Genomic DNA, 18,149 nt, shown 5'->3' on the forward strand with positions numbered 1-18,149 from the left:
TCAGACAATATACAGAAGGGATATTTTTACAAGTCAAGCAAGTATAATATATTAATATTTTTGGAACCATTATTGTAAGGAAGATCATATACAATAAAACTGGCTGACAAGTGATTAAATTACAAGGTAATGGGATCATTCGTTTAGATTTACAGTATATAGCTACAGGATCTCTCTTTTTCAGACCTTGCTACCAGGGAAAGGAGCAACTCTCGTAAGCTTAGCCCAATTTTATATGCTATTAAGAACTACATTGACGAGGCAGCCATTCTAACAAGAATACTTGACGCGAAAAAGTGCTAAATTCCCCCTTTTGGAAGGTCAACCAATGGGATTGAGAAAGGGGTCTCCCGATTTGCCCCCTTTTTCTTTTGAATGGTGCTTCTCGTAGCCATAATTCGACCACATAGCTCAAGGGGTAGATAATGCGGATGTTACTATTGTGTAAATTATGGCTAGGCGAATTCAAGGGTTGCGTCCCGTAATTGGAAATGGTTTCCGTCATTGTCAGTGGCATCGAATATAAGTATCTGAAGGTCACCATGTTCTACACATTTCAATGATATTTCAACGAAAGCGAACTATTCTATAGTTAGTCATTTCTAGGAAAGCGAAACTCAAGGCATGCTGCTGTTATATGCGACAATCTTTGTCGCCGGCCTAGTCGAAGCAACCGTAGGTCTATTATCTGCAAATAACACACAGTTCGATTGGACGACGATTGAACCAACTGAAGACTTGCGCTACCATGATTGCTTCAATGGGCTGCGTTGTGCGCGCCTCGAGGTGCCACTGGACTGGAATAACCCCAAAGATAACAGGACTGTCGCCATCGCCATCGCCACGCTTCCAGCCTCAGTACCGGTCGACCACCCCGACTATGGCGGCACCATTATTTTGAACCCGGGTGGACCAGGCGATCCTGGGGTCAATCTCGTTCGCTTATCCGGCCGCCATTTGCAGAAAGTGATTGACAACAACAAGAAGTATGAGTACCTGGGGTTCGACCCCCGCGGCTTGGGCAGCTCGACCCCTCAGGTGGATTGCTTCGGGGGCGACAAGCTCGCAAGGAACGCCAACCAACAAGTGCTTCGGGGGCTAGGTCCCGTTGACTCCAGTGAAGACGCCTTACGACGTTTCCTAACGCTTTCCAAGGGATTGGGTGCTGTGTGCGAGAACACGCTGGGCAAAACCAATATCCTGGAGCATGTCACGACCGCCGCTGTCTGCCGCGACATGGTCGAGATTGTGGATCGCGTTGATGAGCTCCGGAAAAAGGAGACTGCGTTAATTAAGCGCCGCAGAGGCGAGGATGAGCATAAAACTAGGTCGGAAGGGAATCAAGTTGCTCGGATTCAGTACTTGGGATTCTCGTACGGCACCCTTCTCGGGAATACGTTCGCGTCCATGTTCCCCGGGCGTGTTGGGCGAATGGTCCTCGACGGTGTTATCTACGCTGAGGACTACATGCAAGGGGTAAGGTTTGAAGAATTAAAACTTCTCTTTTACTTATAAATCATGGTCACCCTACTAACTTGTGCATAGCTATGGCATCATAACTTGGATGACACGGAGGCCGTTGTCAACTATTTCTACGACACATGTTACAACGCTGGTGATAGTTGCCCGCTCCGTACCTCCGAAGACGTGAATGGTGCTAGCATTAGAAGGCGTGTGGACCAACTGATCACAGACCTGGACGCGGCGCCGGTATACAACGCCCAGGGCACAAGCATCGCAGCCGTTACTGGTCGTGATATTCGCGACAGCATATCGCAAGCCCTGTACAGGCCCATCCTAGGTTTTCCGCCACTGGCACAAATGGTTGCAGATGCCTTTGAAGGTAACTTTACTTTGATTGCAGATACAGTCACTCCCGACGATATCCAGTCCGACTGTGCCGCCGGCAGTCAAGTCTTCAGCGGAGAAGTTGCCTACGCCGTCGTTTGTAGCGATGCTGCTAGCAACCAAACTGAACACGATCTTGCCTACTACTCTAACGAGGTCGAGAAATTCCTCAACCAATCCATCACTTTTGGGGCAAAATGGGCCACTATTCCCCTCCAGTGCGTGGGCTACCGTCTTCAGCCCAATTATCAATTCCATGGGCCCTGGGTTACACCCCCCGCAGACCCCGGTCTCAAGCCTGGCGTGCCGGCGGCACCACTTCTATTTTTGACAAATAAAATAGATCCAGTTACGCCTCCTATGAATGCAAAAGCTATGTCAGCAGGGCATCCTGGTTCGGCTGTGGTGATTCAGGATTCTGTCGGTCATTGTGCCATCCCAGCAGGTTGGAGCGACTGCACCAACCAGATCCTGCGGGACTACTTTGAGTTCGGCACTGTTCCTCAAAATGGTACTTTTTGTACAGCCTCTTGTAAACCATGGCAAAAGAATGACAAAGGGTGCAATTTGCTGAGCTTTGAAAACAATGGCGGCTGGTAAACAGCCGGTAATCAGTTTAAAGAAGGCTTGTTATTATATATATTTTAATACCTTATATTACCCTCACTAAGTAATTTATAGTGATCAAGCAACTCTAAAATATGGACCGTTTGATTCATATACGGAAGGCTTAGCTGTGTATATTATATCATATCATATTATAGTCAGGGTTAATCTTCAGAATGTTCGTTCTTATGGACAGTTGCACAGACTATTAATCCTATTAATCTCTGCTCCTATACCACTAGACCCATCCTTTAGCTCCTTTCAGTTCATTTACTAGCTTCACTCCCTACCGATTGCTGTATTTAGACAATTGCATGGCCATGCTAATGAATTACAGTACAGAGGAAGAACGGGGTCAATTGTCATTGACCGGCTGAGAGATTGAACTCCTAGACTTGGAAGCTTGCTCTGAAGGATACGCCCAAAACTACGTCAATATTAAACGATGCCTATAAACCAGAACAGGTCATGACGTGGACAATGCAAGAGGGAGAAAGGCATTCACGCGCTACAGTCGTGCGGCGACGAGCTTCTCAATCCTTCAGTCCTACGTCGGAATCAGCGGCATCATATTCTCTCGTTAGACCGCCAACCGAAGAAGAAAATCTCTGTCCAACTCCCCGCATTAAGAGAATTAAAGCAGGAAAGGACAATATTCACAGACTGGCCTCAACGGGAAACCAACTATATAATACAAAAGATGTGGATGGCGCCGGTGAAGTTTGGCAAAGTGCAGGCAAATGGGATAAGGAAGTGGTAAGTCAATTATCTGAAAGGTCCAAGTATGGACAATCTTTCGGATCTTGATAGAATGTGCCTCCAAATTCCTTGATCATTATCCGAGCCGCTGTTCGAAAAAGGAAATCGCCGGCATCTAAGCGAGTGGAAGCCAGCCGGTAAGAGTATGTTAGCCGCCAAGTTCCAGTTGTTTCAACCGTAAATAGGCATACTACAGTCCAGAGTCCCAGTTGACTTGCCGCCCTTGCTAGGTTCGTGATAGAGTACACACTGCACTGAATATATGTCTTGCCGTATAACAGTTCGCTTTGTAGACCGTGTTACGACTAAAAAGCAACACCGCTCTTCCAAACGAGTTGTACAAGTGAACGTCTTTGAACCTGCCTATAGTTCGGTGTTGTTGGTTTTGCAGTTACTAACAAAAGGCCCTCTCTCCAGAACTCCGGAAATTGCAATTCACAGTTAGAATCATGAGTCTACCCATGGCGAGATCCACAATGAAATCTATGACTCCTATAAATACTACTACTGAACCAGGATTCGCTGGTGGACACACGTTTGCAAACGCAACGATTCATACTTGAACTAAAGCTTCAATGTAACTTTAATAGCCGTTCCAAGTGCCGTAATCCCTGGCAAAACTCGGTAGTGCATTGCTGTTCTTTTAGTATGATACTGGGTTAAACCAGCTACCCTATTCAAGAAGCAAACTAACTATCAACTCCTCTCTGTAGACTATCGTAATGGAGACTTGATCCGGCCCACCTGCGAGACTATCTGTGCCGCGGAAGTGACAAGCTTCAATGCAGCCGGGTTGTTTTCTACGCTGCCGGCAAACTTTTGGTTAATCAATCCTCCTCGGGTGAGGAGCCAGTTTGTCGCTAGGGATACCACATGATCATAGTAGTCAGGCTCCCACTCCTTCCAGGCCGCCAAGATGCCCTTGAGCTCCGGGATGAACTCGTCTGCATACTTCATCTCGGTGGCCAGGGTCTTGCCAGCCGCTGTGAAAGCCCGGTGCAGGACAGCGTCATTAAGGTAGTTGAAAACCCCAACAGTTCCCTGCATTGCTATGAGCACTTTTTCCATTTCTTCTTCGCCTCCATTGTTTGCCACCTTACTCAGTAGCTTCTCGAACTCTCTTATAGTGCCAAGCGGGGAGTTGCGCGCCATTAATGTTCGTTTGAGGAGGTTGAGCGTCCCAGGCAGGAAACTCGTGCCCTCGCGATAGGCATACGACCCAATGGTTTCGAAGATGCGGTCGTTGGGTGTGACCGGCAGGGTGTAGTCGTCGCCCGCGTCATGGACGGCCTGGCCAATTATCGGAAGACTAACATCGTATGCTTTGTTCCAGCCTTTGTACACCGCCAAAGGATCGAGCTTGATCTTCATGGGGCCACCAGAGTAGAGCTGACCGGACAGCAAGCTTCTTACAAAGTTGTCAATCATGCTGACTTCACGAATGTGCTCCAGCTGGAATCCCGTCTTTGGTAATTCTGCGGCTGGAATGAACCTCATTGCTGTCGAGCCGCAAGCGTCTTTCAGCAGCCTGTAGCCGCCGCGGATAAAGAGAGTGTCCTTCCCATCGCCTGTAAGGCTCTTCAATCCGGGCCAGTAGGGACGGCTTTTCAGACCCAAGGTCAAGCCTTTGTAAATAGTTTCTCCTGTCAGCTTAAACAGCGAAAGGCCCTTGGGTCGTGGCTGCCCTGGCAAGGCCCTGGCACCTCGGGTCTCGAGATGATACTCGTTCTCTTCTACCATGCCTCCATCCTTATAGTTCCAGAGCATCTGACCGTCGCCAGTGACGTATGAAGAACGTTTAAGCAAGGTTGTATAGCCCTCTTCATCATCATAGCCAGCTTCGTCGTCACATGCAGCCCGGTTCTCGATCAAATTGCACAAGTCATAATCGCAGACGGCGGTTTGCAGCGTTTGTGTGTTTGGCGTGCAACAGAGAGCTCGCTTTCGCCCCCCTATTTGCAATGTTAGGTATTACGAAAAACAGCCGGTCGAAGACAACTGAGGGCTAAAGACTTACAGGAGCAGCCGTGTTTCGAGTCTCCCCGGCCATCTGTCAAGAGAGTGACCTCTGATCCGCTACACGTGTTGTCCGCACAATCACCCTTACCAACCCAGCGGCAGTCCAACAGTGGTGGTGGATCATCCTTGGGACAACAGAACTCATTGCCGTGCTTGAAAACTGTGCCCCAGCCTGTCTTGTCCCACATATATGCGATCTTTTGCTGGTCACTCTTGCACGAGCTTCCTCTGCAGCGGAATCAGCCAGAACTCAAAGAACCAAAGACATCATGCTCGAACTTACACTCCATTAGACCAATTGCACTGGCCAATGGCGTCATTGAATATACCCATTTCACAACAAAATGCCTTTTTGCCTCTGGTGCAGTGAGCCTTCTCAGAGGATTCTCCTGGTGAACCACCATAGTCAGACATTGTGATTTTGACCTCTCCCGCGTGGCATTGTCCATTGCAGTCACGTCCAGCATTGGTGCCGCCGGTGCCACCTCTCCATTGGCATTTGGTCATTCCGCTACCCTTAGGGCAGCAGATTGGCTTGTAATCTTTTTTTGACTGTCCCGATTCAATTAATGACACCTTCTTACACAGGAGACATGGTTTGGGTTGTCAACTTGCCTTGCCAGCTTTATCATAACCAACCTGATCATCACCTGACTTACAAGCAGTGAGAGAGTCCTCTTGGACATAACAGTCTTTACGGAGATACGAGTTCAGATCATCTTTCGTCAATAGGCTGTTTTGGAACAACGTCTTGCTTTGTGGTGAGTTAATGGTCAATTTGTCTTTGCCCATGAGAGCCGCATGCGCTGTAAATTCAAAGTCGTCTGTTTTATCGTAGAAGTTAGCCTGGCTGGGTGTGAATAGTGGAGAGGTGTCGGTGTTGATGCATACCGAGATCGGACGCCCAGATTAAGGAGCCCCCGAAGCCAGCATCGTTTGCCCATTCGATCTTTTGTTTAAAAGTATCCCTATCATCAAATGAAATCCACTGATTGGTGTTAAAAGTGAAGAATTTGACGGCTGCTTCTTTGTCATGGATGATTTTGATGTTGGGGTTCTTCTTCAAGATGTCTTGCACCTCATAATACGCAAGGTCTATCACCGCCGTCTTAGCAGAGACCATATCCAAAACTTTGGATCAGCACTTACATCCGCTTGTCTTAGTGCACACACCTGGTTTTGCGCCTCCTGAGAAAGGGCACCCTGGTGTTGTACAACTGGGATTAGCAAGTGTGAAAGCCCGACCGTAGAAGCCGAACCCCAAGGCAATTTTATGAGCTGGAATCTTCACACGCCAGAACAACTCTGCAGCCAACTTGATCTCTGTCAAGTTGGTATGGCCTTGGACAATGGCGCCACTGTCGGTTATCAGTATATGCATGCATTTATATCCACCACTATTACTTGAATAAATGGACAAGGCTTACATCGGATTTGTGCTGTCCCATGTTCCGTGGAGATCGTAGGACATCTGTACAAGGTCAATTACCCGAAGCTGTCGGTCTTCTGAGTTAAATTTCAAACATACCAAATTGACCCAGTCGCAATACCTTAACATTCCCGGCAGATCGAACCATTTTAGATACCAGTAAGAAGACGGCGCCGTGAAGGTAATGCCCAAGCTATGCCCAGTCTTGTCAAAAGTGGCTCGGAGTGTCTTGACGAGCTCGACATAGTTCTTCGTATCCTCCTTCTTGCCACCTCGATCAGGAGCCCCAGGATATTCCCTATTGCAGAGATGTCAGAAACCAAGTAGCGATAGTGAAATTTATATACCAAGCCGGGGCCGTTGCTTACCAGTCTAAATCAACTCCATCAAAACCGTAGTAGGTCAGAAAAGCGACAAGCTCGTTGGCAAAGAGCTGGCGGTTGGATGAACTGCGGGCTATGTTTCCAAAGATTGGCTGCGTATAGGTGTTATTATCCGAAAATGTCCAACCACCGATACTGACAAATATCTTCAAGTCTGGGTTGGTGGTCTTGAGATCCGAGATGTCATCAAAAAGAGAAATAGGAGTCGCGGCGTCCATAGTTGTTATCTGGAAAGATGTCGGGTCTAGGAAAGCAAAAGCGTAATTGAGATGCGTCAGAGAGTCGACTAGAACCTCTCGTCAGCTGTACTCATATATCTTGAAGCTGTGAAATTTCATACGTGGTAGGTCGCGTGGTGATGTCTTGTGGCAGGCAGACCGAGCATTCCAAGCCTCGTAGTATCCAATAACTAGATTGTTAATTTGGCATCCGTCACGACTTATCACACGGCGCACTTTACCTTTTGATAATGCCTTTCCTTTCGTTGACCCTCCCGGAGGCGAAGGCTTCTGATTGCAGTTTGACTGGCAGCCTTTCCCACAGAACTCTGGTAAAGGTTTCATCTTAAAAATTCCACACTTGACAAATTTTGTGCTATAATGGGGAGCATATTACCTTTAGTGGTGCCGCAGAAACCGTACTGAGAGCAGCAAGTGTTTAGCGGACATGTTGTCTTGCCATCCTTGGAGTCTTTACCGCACTCAGCAACGGCATTGCAGTTACTGGTGCAGCCTTTGCCACAGTAGGTAGCCCCATAGCCGCAGTTTCCAGATGCTAGACGCTGAATCAGTAACGGCATTGTTAAACTTGATCCCTGTAAGTAGGTCCTTACCACCACAGCATGCTTTATTGCTGCAAGGCCCTGGACACACGTTAGGTACACGAGCCTTGTGGAAGATGGCTAGAGAACCCACTTCCGGGACCACATGTGTAGTCTTCTCTAGCTTGCAAGGCGTTCAAGACTCTAGTAGAGCCATTGTCCCAAGACGCTTCAAGTCGACGTGCATAGAGGCTTCCATGAGGCGGAGAATCCTGCAGCGACTCAGGAGAAGCAGAGGACAGCTCAATGAGCTGCAGCAGCGCCAGTAAGATAATAATGATTGGCTTCATCATTAAGAGACCACTCTTCTACTCGATAAAAGTTTTCAAGCAAGAAGAGAATGGCAGTCTTGAAAGAGGTTGGGTGAGAAGCATTTACCACTTGCGAGCAGTGGATGGGGTGGATTGCTACACTTGTATTCATGGAACAAGCACCCCCAGTGTAAATAGCCACCCACATCAATACAGTATTATTATAACCCCCTGTTTTACCCCCATATGCTTAAAGTAAGCTTGTGTAGCAGTTGGTACCACCTTGGCTAGCTTCGGCATCCAAGTACCATGTAAATGAAACGCACTCAGCTCCTGTCTAAGATGGGTAAATTGCATTCTTGCATGTCAGTCGTAGGATGATTCATCCTCTGTGTAACCTCTTTTCAAACCTCAACCTCTCAGGCTGCGCCAAAACGGTCACGTAGACAACCATTAGCGACATCAGGAACATTTTGATGCAAGAATCCAGGTGATACGGATCCTGGAAGTCTTCCCATCAGCTGACTTGCCGATCATTAAGATTGCTTACTGTTGTGCACGATTGAAAAGCGCAGTTTATAGTATCGTCGTGTAACACTATGATGGGAGGAATCAAACCTTGCTAAGTCCTGCTGATAATATATAGTCTAAAGACAAAACCTTGTCTTGTGAACCCCATCCCCTACAAATGCCCTCGCTTGATATTGAGCACAACCCCAAACCCACACAGCCTTTAGTGACGCCTCCCGTCAGTGGCAGTTTCACCCGAGGCTGACCGAGACCTCCTGTAATTGCCTCTGACTAGGATTCACACGTACATGCAACTTTGTATATACAGAGACCTCTTTGGTCAACCAGAGCAGCTTCTCTTTGATATCATTACAAGAAATCAATTTCGTCTTGCTCTGCTCTACCAAGTCAAACACCATGATCATATCCATTCTTTTCACAACCATTTTTGCCGCGATTTTGACCGTCCAAGGCCAACAATTCGATGGCTACATATACCCTCATGACTTACTTGGGCTAAGCCATGGCTGCTTTGAGGTTGTGAACAGAACTGTGTCGTCTTGTCCTGCATGGCTACCGAGATATGCCGGTTTAGAGTATGTACATCAAGTTTGCTGACACTGGGCCCATCATATTGACAAGACGTAACATAGGGGAGCAAGTGTTGAGATTCTTCCCAGCGAGCAGCTTACTATGTTGTGCGAGAGCTCCTGCCAGAATGACTTGCGAAGTCTAAGAACTTCTATCCTAAAAGCATGCACGGCATCTTCCGATGTGATGGTTCCGAACAAATTCGCCTATCCAGGTGAGTTCTCAGTCAGATACCTGCCCTGGAGCGAGTGAGGAAGTGGACAATTCGCAGACACTATCTAATTTTCTTTGGGACTTACAGCAACTTTCCTGGTTGACCGTTTTCTCTACGCGGCGAGTCTATCGTGTCTGAAAGATAAGTAAGTCTTCTCATGCTTGGTTGATGCAACGACAGAAACTCCAGCCCTGGCCGATTGACTGAATTTTTTTCCCCAGGGCTTCTGGAAAGTATTGCGACCTGGTTGTGTCTGATTGGATCAACCAGCCGAACTACACGAGCTCTCAGACGTGTTCTCAGTGCGAGCTGGGCGTACAGCAGATACAGCTGGCATCGCCGTTTGGGTTCAGCGACACGCTCGCTGAGGCTTTTGCAGATATAACGAAGAGCTGCAGTGCGGCAAATTATGGATTTGCTACGCCAACATCTTATGCACTTAATGCTACCACGTTCCCCTCTCCACCTGCCTGTACAGGATCATCATATACAATCAAACAGGATGACTCGTGCGTCACCATCTCGGCAGCCAATGGTATGTCGACATACCAGCTGATCACCAAGAATAACCTCAACCTCGGATGCGACAATCTCCCTGCTGTGGGCCAATCGCTCTGTCTGCCCACCGGAAGTACATGCCGTACTTATCAGCTGGGTCTCTATGACACCTGCGAAACTCTGATGATGAGTTGGAATGCCACCCTTGCTCAAGTCCTGGCATGGAACCCAATGATCAACTCGGCCTGTTCTAACCTGGCATCGTGGAGAGGCTGGTACCTTTGTTCGAGGTAAGCTCCAAAGTCTCTGTTATCTATAAGGGCCGTGATTTTGACAAAACATAGCTCTCCATCGGGGACAGTCAATGTCGGTTCGGGCAACGCCGTGACGACCCCAGCCCCGGTGCCGTCGAATGCACAGGGCCAATCAAATACTAGGTGCGGACAGTGGTACTACGTAAGTCGACTCAACGCACTCACTTGATCAACCATAATCCAACGCTTAGATTGTCAAGGTCGAGGCCGGTGACTTTTGCTCTTCAATATTGCTAAAGTTCAGCCTAACCCTGTCGGACTTTTACTTCCTCAACCCCCAAGTGGATTCACGCTGCAGCAATCTGTGGGCCAACACGTCTTACTGCGTCAAGCCTGTAGGAAACATTGAGACCTACTCTGGATACACGATTACTACGGCGGCAACCACATTCACGCGTCCAGAAACCGCAACTGACTTCGTGCCCAGCCCAGTCCGGACAGCTACCTTGCAGCCCAAGGCCTCCGGCACTATCAGTGACTGCTACGAGTATGAGAACGCGTTTGACGCCACTTCCAAGCTAAAGAATCTGTCCGCGGCAAATTCGTGCTGTAGTTGGGCACAATATGCCAACGTCACTGTTGAGCAACTGTTGGAGTGGAATCCCAGCCTCTCGGGAAGTAATTGCGTGCTCCAAGCAGGGAAAAGCTACTGCTTACAGAAATGGCAGACTCCGCGTAAGGCCTTCCGTTGCACCTTTACCTTGTCTTCTGCTCCATGCGTTGCATGTCTACTGACGGCGTTGCTTACTTTCTAGCAACTGTGGCGCTGCCATACGACTATTGCGCACCTGTGAACCGCACGCGCATACCAGCCTCGTCAGTTCAGCCATCGGGCTGTAGCTGCTACACAAACTTCCGCATCCAGGACAAACGTTAGATAACTTGTTCCGCAATTGCCTGTCCAGTGTTTGCATGCTGACTGTGCTGCAGGCAACTTCAACTGCTCCATGGTTCCCGATCTGTTCGGCATAACGGTTGCGGAACTAACCAGACTGAATCCCTGGATTGGATCCAACTGCGATACTGGTATTTGGAGCAAGATGACCTCAGATGGTTACGAGCAAGTTTGCGTCTTGAGATCCGGCGCGCAGCCTACCGGCTCGTAACAACCACAACGCGCGTAATTCCAACAACAACAACAACAACAACCGTCGAAACTACTCCGCCCGGCTCCTAAGCGTCCAAGGCTTACAAGAAGTGACACACAGCTATTATTGGAGACGAGTTTTGGAGATTTGATAATACGGCGGGTATCAGGGTATGATGTATGAATTGAAGAATAGAGGATTGGTTTCAATGCCACTCCCATCGTTGGTAGATTTCTTTCGCAATATATTCAACTGTAGTTCACATTGCGAGACTTCTGACGTGAAGCGGACCCAGCCTATCCATCAGCCAAGTAACACCAAAATACAGGTTTGAAGACGTCTAGCGACTAGCGACTTGATCGTCTCGTGGGGAGAACCGTGCGATCCCTCTATGTATGTTTGCTCTATTTACGCGGCCTTTCATGAGTTTGTATAGTTCTTAAACGGCTTTAAAGTGTTTCAGATCAGTCCAATCCTGCGGAGTGAGCATGTCCTGTGAGATATCATATTCGTTCCCCGCGCATTATAGTGAAGATCAGAACATTTGAATCCATGAGTCACACACTTTCTCACTCATGACATTTTTTTTTATTAATGAATGGCGACAGCAATTCTAAATATGCCCGTATCAATTTGTCAGCAACATGCACGCTCGAAAGCAAATGCCGGGCATCCGTGCGATGCCACCATCTTGTCCAGTTCTCACAAAGGATCTCGCGATCTAGAGAGAAGGTTCACTCGTGGCTTTGACCTCCTCGCTTAACGATTTCTGTCTCCAATGCCCTATAAAACTCTCCTCGTTCTCAAACCCATCAATGTATGGAGGTCTCACATACTGGTCATCCCAGTCATGTTTTCCAAGCAAGTCATACTTGTCTATGTAGTAGTCCAGCGGCATGTACATCCAGCCCACATCTTCCTCGTCGTACTCGGTGGCACCATCATGGAATGGGGCCGGAACTGAGTAGTTCCTCTCCTCTGGGAGATATGGGGACTCCCAGTCCTTGCACAGAAGCTTTACGGCTGGCCTGTGACTACCGGGGTGGTCCACGGACTCGAGACAGAGATCATCCGCAAAGAGACAATATTTGTATCTGGGCGTAGATGTCGCGTAATGCCAGTCCACGTCGTCGTCCAAGTTAGTGGCACCCGGCCGGACACGGTCCTCGAGGTTCTTTGGGACCCAGGCTTGGAAATGATCTCGGACTTGGTGGGACGTGGCCCCGCTAATGACAGCTATTAGCGGTAGCAGACTCAGCATGGGCACGTTGCAAAACGTACTAGAGTGACTTGTCGTCGATGACGTGAAGATCATGGAATTCCAACAAATCTGGGCGGATGTAGTATCTGAGACTGTCTTGGACCTCGCTGCGCAAGGCCTGCAGCAGGCGATCCCAAGCTGCCTGGTTACCTTGAGAGCACCGATATATCTGAGTTTGTGCGTTAATGAGGCGCACTTTTGGACCATCTTCAGAGGAGACAGTGAGGAGCATGTCTTACCACGAAACCCCAGATCGAATCGTGAAACTTCGTGCACGTCATGGTTGATTTGATATGGTCAAAGTCGACATCCGGGCTCGAAATGTGATCGAGATAGGTCCCAGTCTCGGAGACCTGAGACGGTTCTGCCGATATACTGCTCATCATGGCGCGAGGACGACAAATTGAGTCAGCTCCAACCCGCCCTATTGCTGAATGGCGCGCCGAGCGTGTCGTCGCACCGATTGTGGTCAAGGACGTGAATAGCGACTTTGGACCGCTCCGGGCAGGACTAGAGATCTGCCGCAAGGCTCTGCCTCTCGGTGCAATTCGTTGCAACATGGAAGAGTTGAGGGCGTCGAGGGGCGTATGGGATTGTGGAAGAGAGGGACTGGAAACAAAGAGGATGCGAGGCAGGTTGCGCACGAATCCAGCGGGGGCACTCGCTCATCCTACATGAATCAGTTTCATGCACAACGCTTCGTAGTCCTCCAATCAGACGCTGTCTCAAGCGTCAAGATATTCTTGTGTTGCTGGTGTGGTGTCTGCGTCAAGCTGCCAGCCCATCATATGCTGTCCAACTCATCTCTCCAACACCAATAAATCAAAGGCTTATAGGATCTTTTAGGGTCACACCGTCCAACAAGCAGCCTAGTGCTTAATCGGAATTTCATCGCCGTTGATTGGTCAACGGTCATGTGACTTGCCCGGTTAGCTCAATCGGTAGAGCGTGAGACTCTTAAGAGGGACACACGTTCTGATACAATCTCAAGGTTGCGGGTTCGACCCCCGCATTGGGCTTTTCCTATAAAACAACGATTCGAGCTTAGGCTGTATTTTTTTTCTCTCTTTTTTTTCTTGCCTTTCTATACATATATAGTCATACTTTTATCTTGGGTTTTCATTGCTATAAGTAGGTATATATACTATTCCCCCCCCTCTATTTCAAGGGCAACCATATCCGATCGGAGGGTTACATTCTGCGTTCTCGGCTGCCTTTTTCCTACAGGCGCATTTACCGGGTTCCCCACGCGTTCTCAGAGCATTTTGTCAACGGCGTTCATATTGCTTCTTGTTGTTTATTCGTGGATCCAAATGCAAGAAAAGAAGCGATATGAGAGTGCGGTTATTTATAGAAAAGTTTCCGGTGCTACGTCTAAACCTTGACGCAACTATCAAGTTCTTGGCACCATATATCTGTAGACGACGCTCTCAACAATTCACGATCTTAAAACTACATATCACAGCAGGTAATTGCGAGAGGTAGACGAAGATGCTCTCTAATACAGTCTGGAAATATTTAACCATACTACAACAAGATTGGCAATAATAAGACCTTGTTCTCTCAATATGGTAACAACAGCCCAATCATTCACTAAACCATCCAATTAGGCAAGACAGGATTTCCCTAAATGATCCGTGGGGGTCACCAAAATGCCTCCAATATACAATCCTCTTGGCAGCTACGGGTCTTGCGGTGAGCAGCGCTGAGTACATGTATAATATTCTCATCAAGATCATTCGAACCTTAGAGTTATAAGCGAGCCCATATGGTAATTGGTCAACGTAATTGGAGAGCCAAACTCAGCGTCAATGTGCCGACTGATCTCATTTGCAATAGTTCCTGTATAAGTAAACAGCAGCATCTTGGCAATTCGCCCCACAACGTTGGTAAATTTACACGAATCACAACAAAGCTGTCCCTTATTCCTCTCCAAGAACTCTTTACCGGTATTTCGAGCCTCATTGTTGCTACGCGCCATTCGGGCCGGCTCTCAATACCCCAGATTTGAGATATTCCACCAACCATAATGCCCATACCTGCAGCTCTCTGTTTTCGGGGGCCTTCCGATTCGCTATCCAGAAACCGGGAAAAGCCAAGACTTCGGAAAAGTGTAGGATGCGAGGAGAAAGTGTAACAATGACGGATATTTTTGCGGATCGTCTCTATGACATTTTATCAAGTCTATTTAGATTCCTTGTCCTTTAAATGCCCACGTCCTTTCCATGTGTGCTCAGCCGAGGAACGTAGGAAATCCAGTAAGACTGTTTGCCTGGGCTTTCTTAGCACTCGTCTTGCTGTCTCAGGATTCTTCCATACAGTGTCAGACCAGCGCCATCATGGTTCGAGCAACGCAACTGTTGGCGTGGCTCGCTGGAGTGGCATCTACAGTGAACGCTGCTGCGATTGAAATCGCTCCAGAGGCGTAGGTAACTCCTTTTCTCTCTCCCCATTTTTTTCTCCCATGCCTCTGTACTTGTACAGCAAAAGAGTATTGGTATTGATAAAGATTCTAGACTCACTACCCGTGATATTACTGCGTCTCTAGATGCCAGTCTCACTTTTGGTCAATGCCACCCTGTGGTCCGCAACGAAGATTTTTGGATTGAGACAATCAAGCATACCGGCATCTCTCCATTTCTCAATGATTCCTCATACACAGTTTACCGTAATGTCAAAGATTTTGGTGCAAAGGGTGATGGTAAAACAGACGATACTGCGGCCATTCAAGCGGCGATTGATGGTACGTATTTACCCAATTCTAAAAACATCCTGCTTTTCAACTAACCTTTTCAGCTGGCGGACGTTGCTTATGGGGATGTGGTCCGGGAGATCCTCCGGCGAAAACGCTGAAGCCCGCACTCATCTATTTCCCCTCTGGAACTTACAAAATTTCACGAACTCTTAACAGCTACATCTTCACACAACTTGTCGGCAATCCACTGGACAGGCCAATTCTCAAAGCTGATAAGAACTTTTCCGGTTTATACCTCCTAGACACTTTCCCTTCTCCGACCACTTCACCATTCCCCACTACCATCAACCTTTACTACCAAGTACGAAACTTCGTATTTGATACAACCAGTGTAGATGTCAAATCAACTGTTGCTTGTGTCAACTGGCCTTCTGCCCAGGCCGTGACTCTGAGCTTCAACCACATGAAAATGGCTGAAAACAGCTTACATCAGGGTGTTGTTTTCAACGGAACTACTGGCGGAGGCGGTGGTTCTGCTACTTTTATGGGCGATCTAGAGTTCACTGGGGGTAATATTGGTGTAAGTCGGCAGACTATCTCCTCCAACATTATAAATTCTTGAACGTGTGGACAATGGCTAATATCTATGGTACGAGTAGATACGATTGAATAACCAGCAGTACGCCATGCGTGCACTGACTTTCAACAATGTCAAAACCGGAATACAAATTGACCACATTTTCACTCTATCCCTGCAGGGCGTCAAGTTCAACAATGTTAACGTTGGCGTAAATTTTACCGCTCCTCCAAACAACTCTGTCGGATCGGTCATCCTGATTGATTCAGAAGCCACCTCTACAGGCAATGTTGTTGTATCGCAGCATACCGAGAACGCAGATGGCTCTCTCATCATTGAGAACCTTAAACTCAATCGTGTCGGCCATGCTGTCGCTGATACGCACGGTAATCCTCTCCTTGCGGGATCAACTCGCCCTACTACAATCGGCTCCTTCATCCAAGGCACCGTTTACAAGGATCAGACCACTGGCAAATACCTCGAGAGCAGCGGCTCACTTTCGCGCCCCCAAGCTCTTGTAGATTCCAGTGGCGCTTACTGGACCAAGTCGCGACCTCAGTACGAAAGATACAGCTCTGGCTGCTTTTCCAGTGTCCGAAACTTCGGTGCTACCGGAGATGGAAAGACGGATGCCACCAAAGCTATCAACGCTGCGCTCAAGGCTAATGCCAACCGAAGGATCACATATTTCCCTGCTGGAAACTACCGCGTCAGCGGCACCATCCATGTCCCGGTTGGATCTAGAATTGTCGGTGAGGTTTGGTCTACCATTAGTGGTAAGTTCAACTTTTAGATCAAGGCATGTGGAATTAACTACTAAAAACAGTTCTTCTGCAGCATACGGAAGCGCGTTTGAGGATGAGAAGAATCCTCAGGTTGTCTTCCAGATGGGCACCACTGGGTCCCGTGGAATTATAGAGGTGAGCGATATCGCATTTGACGTAGCAGATGTCCTTCCCGGTGCCATTCTTGTCGAGAACAACGCAGCTGGATTAAGACCAGGTGATGTTGGCCTTTGGGACTCACATTTCCGCGCTGGTGGCACAATCGGCTCTGCCGTTGAAACCAAGTGCCGCTCTTATCCTCAGTCCCCGATCGATCAGTGCAAAGCCGCATTCTTGTTTATGCATCTCAAGTCCAACAGCCAGACCTACTTGGAGAGCGTTTGGGGCTGGTCTGTCAACCGTGATCTCGATGGTCTAAGCGGTGCTACCAACGGAACTAGCCAATCTGTTGCCGTGGGCCGAGGTCTTCTTGTAGAATCCAAGCTCGGGACATGGCTTGTTGGTACAGCGTTTGAGCACAACGTTCTTTACCAGTATCAGTTTGCTGGCGCACAAAATGTCCAAGCATTGATGGCGCAAACGGAGACTGTATACTGGCAGCCTGCACCTGCGGCTCCCTCGCCTTGGACGCAAGTTTTATATCCCGCATCTGCCTAATCCACCGCTCTACAAAACTAATCGATGTGCTAGACCTGACTCCCGATACTCTGACCCTGATTACTCCAACTGCGATGGAAGCTCAATCCAATGCTTCATGGGTTGGTCTCTCCGTGTCGTAGGCGGCAGTGACATGACCTTTTATGGTTTGGGCTTCTGGCAAGTAAGTTTACGTCTTTATGCTACGCATATACATCATCTCCAGCGTTGGACACGATGATAACCAAATGCGACAGTTCTTCAACGGCCTTAATGGTGTTGCAGGCCCGTACGCTCAAGACAACATTGTCTCCATCGAGGGCCAACCGAAGCGATTAAAGATTTTCAACCTTGGTACGCACTTGGTGAAGAATATGGTGACCGTGAATGGCGAAGCTGCTGCGCTGAGCGCCGATAATAAGGGTGGATGGGGTGGTCTTATTGCCGCCTATCTGCCGTTTGCTTGATGACCTTTATGAAGATCAAGCTCCTTTAGAGACGAAGTGAGCTGTTCTCATAGATTAGATTACACAACATGACTCCTAAGCATTGAACTATTAAACAAAGTTATATGAATGTGGATTTTACGATGACCAGGTCATATGTCAAATGCCGTGATATTTGAGTCTTATTCTGTGTACGGTGCTATCTACCTATTAGAATCCAGCTAAGCTTAATTGCAGAGCAAATGTAAACTGCTTGGTAGATCCACGGCATATGCGACAAATAAGATGCCTATCACAACATGCATACAGAACGCAGCACGTATTACTATGCAAACGCGGTCAGAGTTAGAAGGCATGCTACACCGATCGATTGACCCAAACTCTCCTTTAATAACACGAAGCAAGCAGCAACACATATC

General features: G+C 48.0%; 5 protein-coding genes and 1 non-coding gene across 6 annotated transcripts; 4 read left to right on the top strand and 2 right to left on the bottom strand.

Moving 5' to 3' along the window:
• Positions 1-624: 624 nt before the first annotated feature.
• Positions 625-2,448, top strand: TrAFT101_008485 (uncharacterized protein; the record flags this gene model as incomplete). Its single annotated transcript, XM_024899807.2, has 2 exons — positions 625-1,476; positions 1,546-2,448. 2 exons carry the CDS (start codon positions 625-627, stop codon positions 2,446-2,448), a joined length of 1,755 nt encoding a protein of 584 aa, XP_024762097.2.
• A 1,479-nt stretch (positions 2,449-3,927) lies between these two features.
• On the bottom strand, positions 3,928-7,607 carry TrAFT101_008486 (uncharacterized protein; the record flags this gene model as incomplete). Its single annotated transcript, XM_066128349.1, has 11 exons — positions 3,928-5,165; positions 5,231-5,460; positions 5,516-5,784; positions 5,872-6,056; positions 6,124-6,327; positions 6,382-6,590; positions 6,660-6,703; positions 6,761-6,959; positions 7,030-7,330; positions 7,385-7,453; positions 7,505-7,607. The coding sequence occupies 11 exons, from the start codon at positions 7,605-7,607 to the stop codon at positions 3,928-3,930; spliced, it is 3,051 nt and encodes a 1,016-aa protein (XP_065984467.1).
• A 1,435-nt stretch (positions 7,608-9,042) lies between these two features.
• TrAFT101_008487 (uncharacterized protein) lies at positions 9,043-11,348 on the top strand (the record flags this gene model as incomplete). The annotated part of the gene is made up of 8 exons (XM_066128350.1): positions 9,043-9,221; positions 9,279-9,430; positions 9,518-9,575; positions 9,652-10,218; positions 10,273-10,384; positions 10,443-10,917; positions 10,998-11,114; positions 11,173-11,348. The coding sequence occupies 8 exons, from the start codon at positions 9,043-9,045 to the stop codon at positions 11,346-11,348; spliced, it is 1,836 nt and encodes a 611-aa protein (XP_065984468.1).
• Positions 11,349-11,496: 148 nt separating this feature from the next.
• TrAFT101_008488 (uncharacterized protein) lies at positions 11,497-13,412 on the bottom strand. The gene is made up of 3 exons (XM_024906631.2): positions 12,831-13,412; positions 12,612-12,760; positions 11,497-12,556 (listed from the first exon to the last, which is right to left on the bottom strand). Exons 1-3 carry the CDS (start codon positions 13,149-13,151, stop codon positions 12,052-12,054), a joined length of 975 nt encoding a protein of 324 aa, XP_024762094.2. The 5' UTR covers positions 13,152-13,412; the 3' UTR covers positions 11,497-12,051.
• A 102-nt stretch (positions 13,413-13,514) lies between these two features.
• TrAFT101_008489 lies at positions 13,515-13,610 on the top strand. The gene has a single exon. It is a non-coding gene; the product is annotated as a tRNA-Lys (tRNA).
• A 1,231-nt stretch (positions 13,611-14,841) lies between these two features.
• TrAFT101_008490 (uncharacterized protein) lies at positions 14,842-17,832 on the top strand. The gene is made up of 7 exons (XM_066128351.1): positions 14,842-15,016; positions 15,108-15,334; positions 15,388-15,866; positions 15,946-16,639; positions 16,701-17,277; positions 17,339-17,468; positions 17,542-17,832. The coding sequence occupies exons 1-7, from the start codon at positions 14,931-14,933 to the stop codon at positions 17,749-17,751; spliced, it is 2,403 nt and encodes an 800-aa protein (XP_065984469.1). The 5' UTR covers positions 14,842-14,930; the 3' UTR covers positions 17,752-17,832.
• The last annotated feature ends 317 nt before the right edge of the window (positions 17,833-18,149 follow it).

The sequence above is a fragment of the Trichoderma asperellum genome, chromosome 5, assembly GCF_020647865.1.
Source record: "Trichoderma asperellum chromosome 5, complete sequence".
Classification (NCBI taxonomy): domain Eukaryota; kingdom Fungi; phylum Ascomycota; class Sordariomycetes; order Hypocreales; family Hypocreaceae; genus Trichoderma; species Trichoderma asperellum.

Excerpts from the sequence above, each read along its gene's own strand:
- TrAFT101_008488 (XM_024906631.2), bottom strand. The coding sequence starts at position 13,151 with ATGTTGCAACGAATTGCACCGAGAGGCAGAGCCTTGCGGCAGATCTCT. Across the intron at positions 12,761-12,830 it reads ATTCGATCTGGGGTTTCGTG|ATATATCGGTGCTCTCAAGG; the intron begins GTAAGACATGCT and ends GCACAAACTCAG. Across the intron at positions 12,557-12,611 it reads ATCGACGACAAGTCACTCTA|CGGGGCCACGTCCCACCAAG; the intron begins GTACGTTTTGCA and ends AGCTGTCATTAG.
- TrAFT101_008490 (XM_066128351.1), top strand. The coding sequence starts at position 14,931 with ATGGTTCGAGCAACGCAACTGTTGGCGTGGCTCGCTGGAGTGGCATCT. Across the intron at positions 15,017-15,107 it reads ATTGAAATCGCTCCAGAGGC|ACTCACTACCCGTGATATTA; the intron begins GTAGGTAACTCC and ends TAAAGATTCTAG. Across the intron at positions 17,469-17,541 it reads ATGGTTTGGGCTTCTGGCAA|TTCTTCAACGGCCTTAATGG; the intron begins GTAAGTTTACGT and ends CAAATGCGACAG.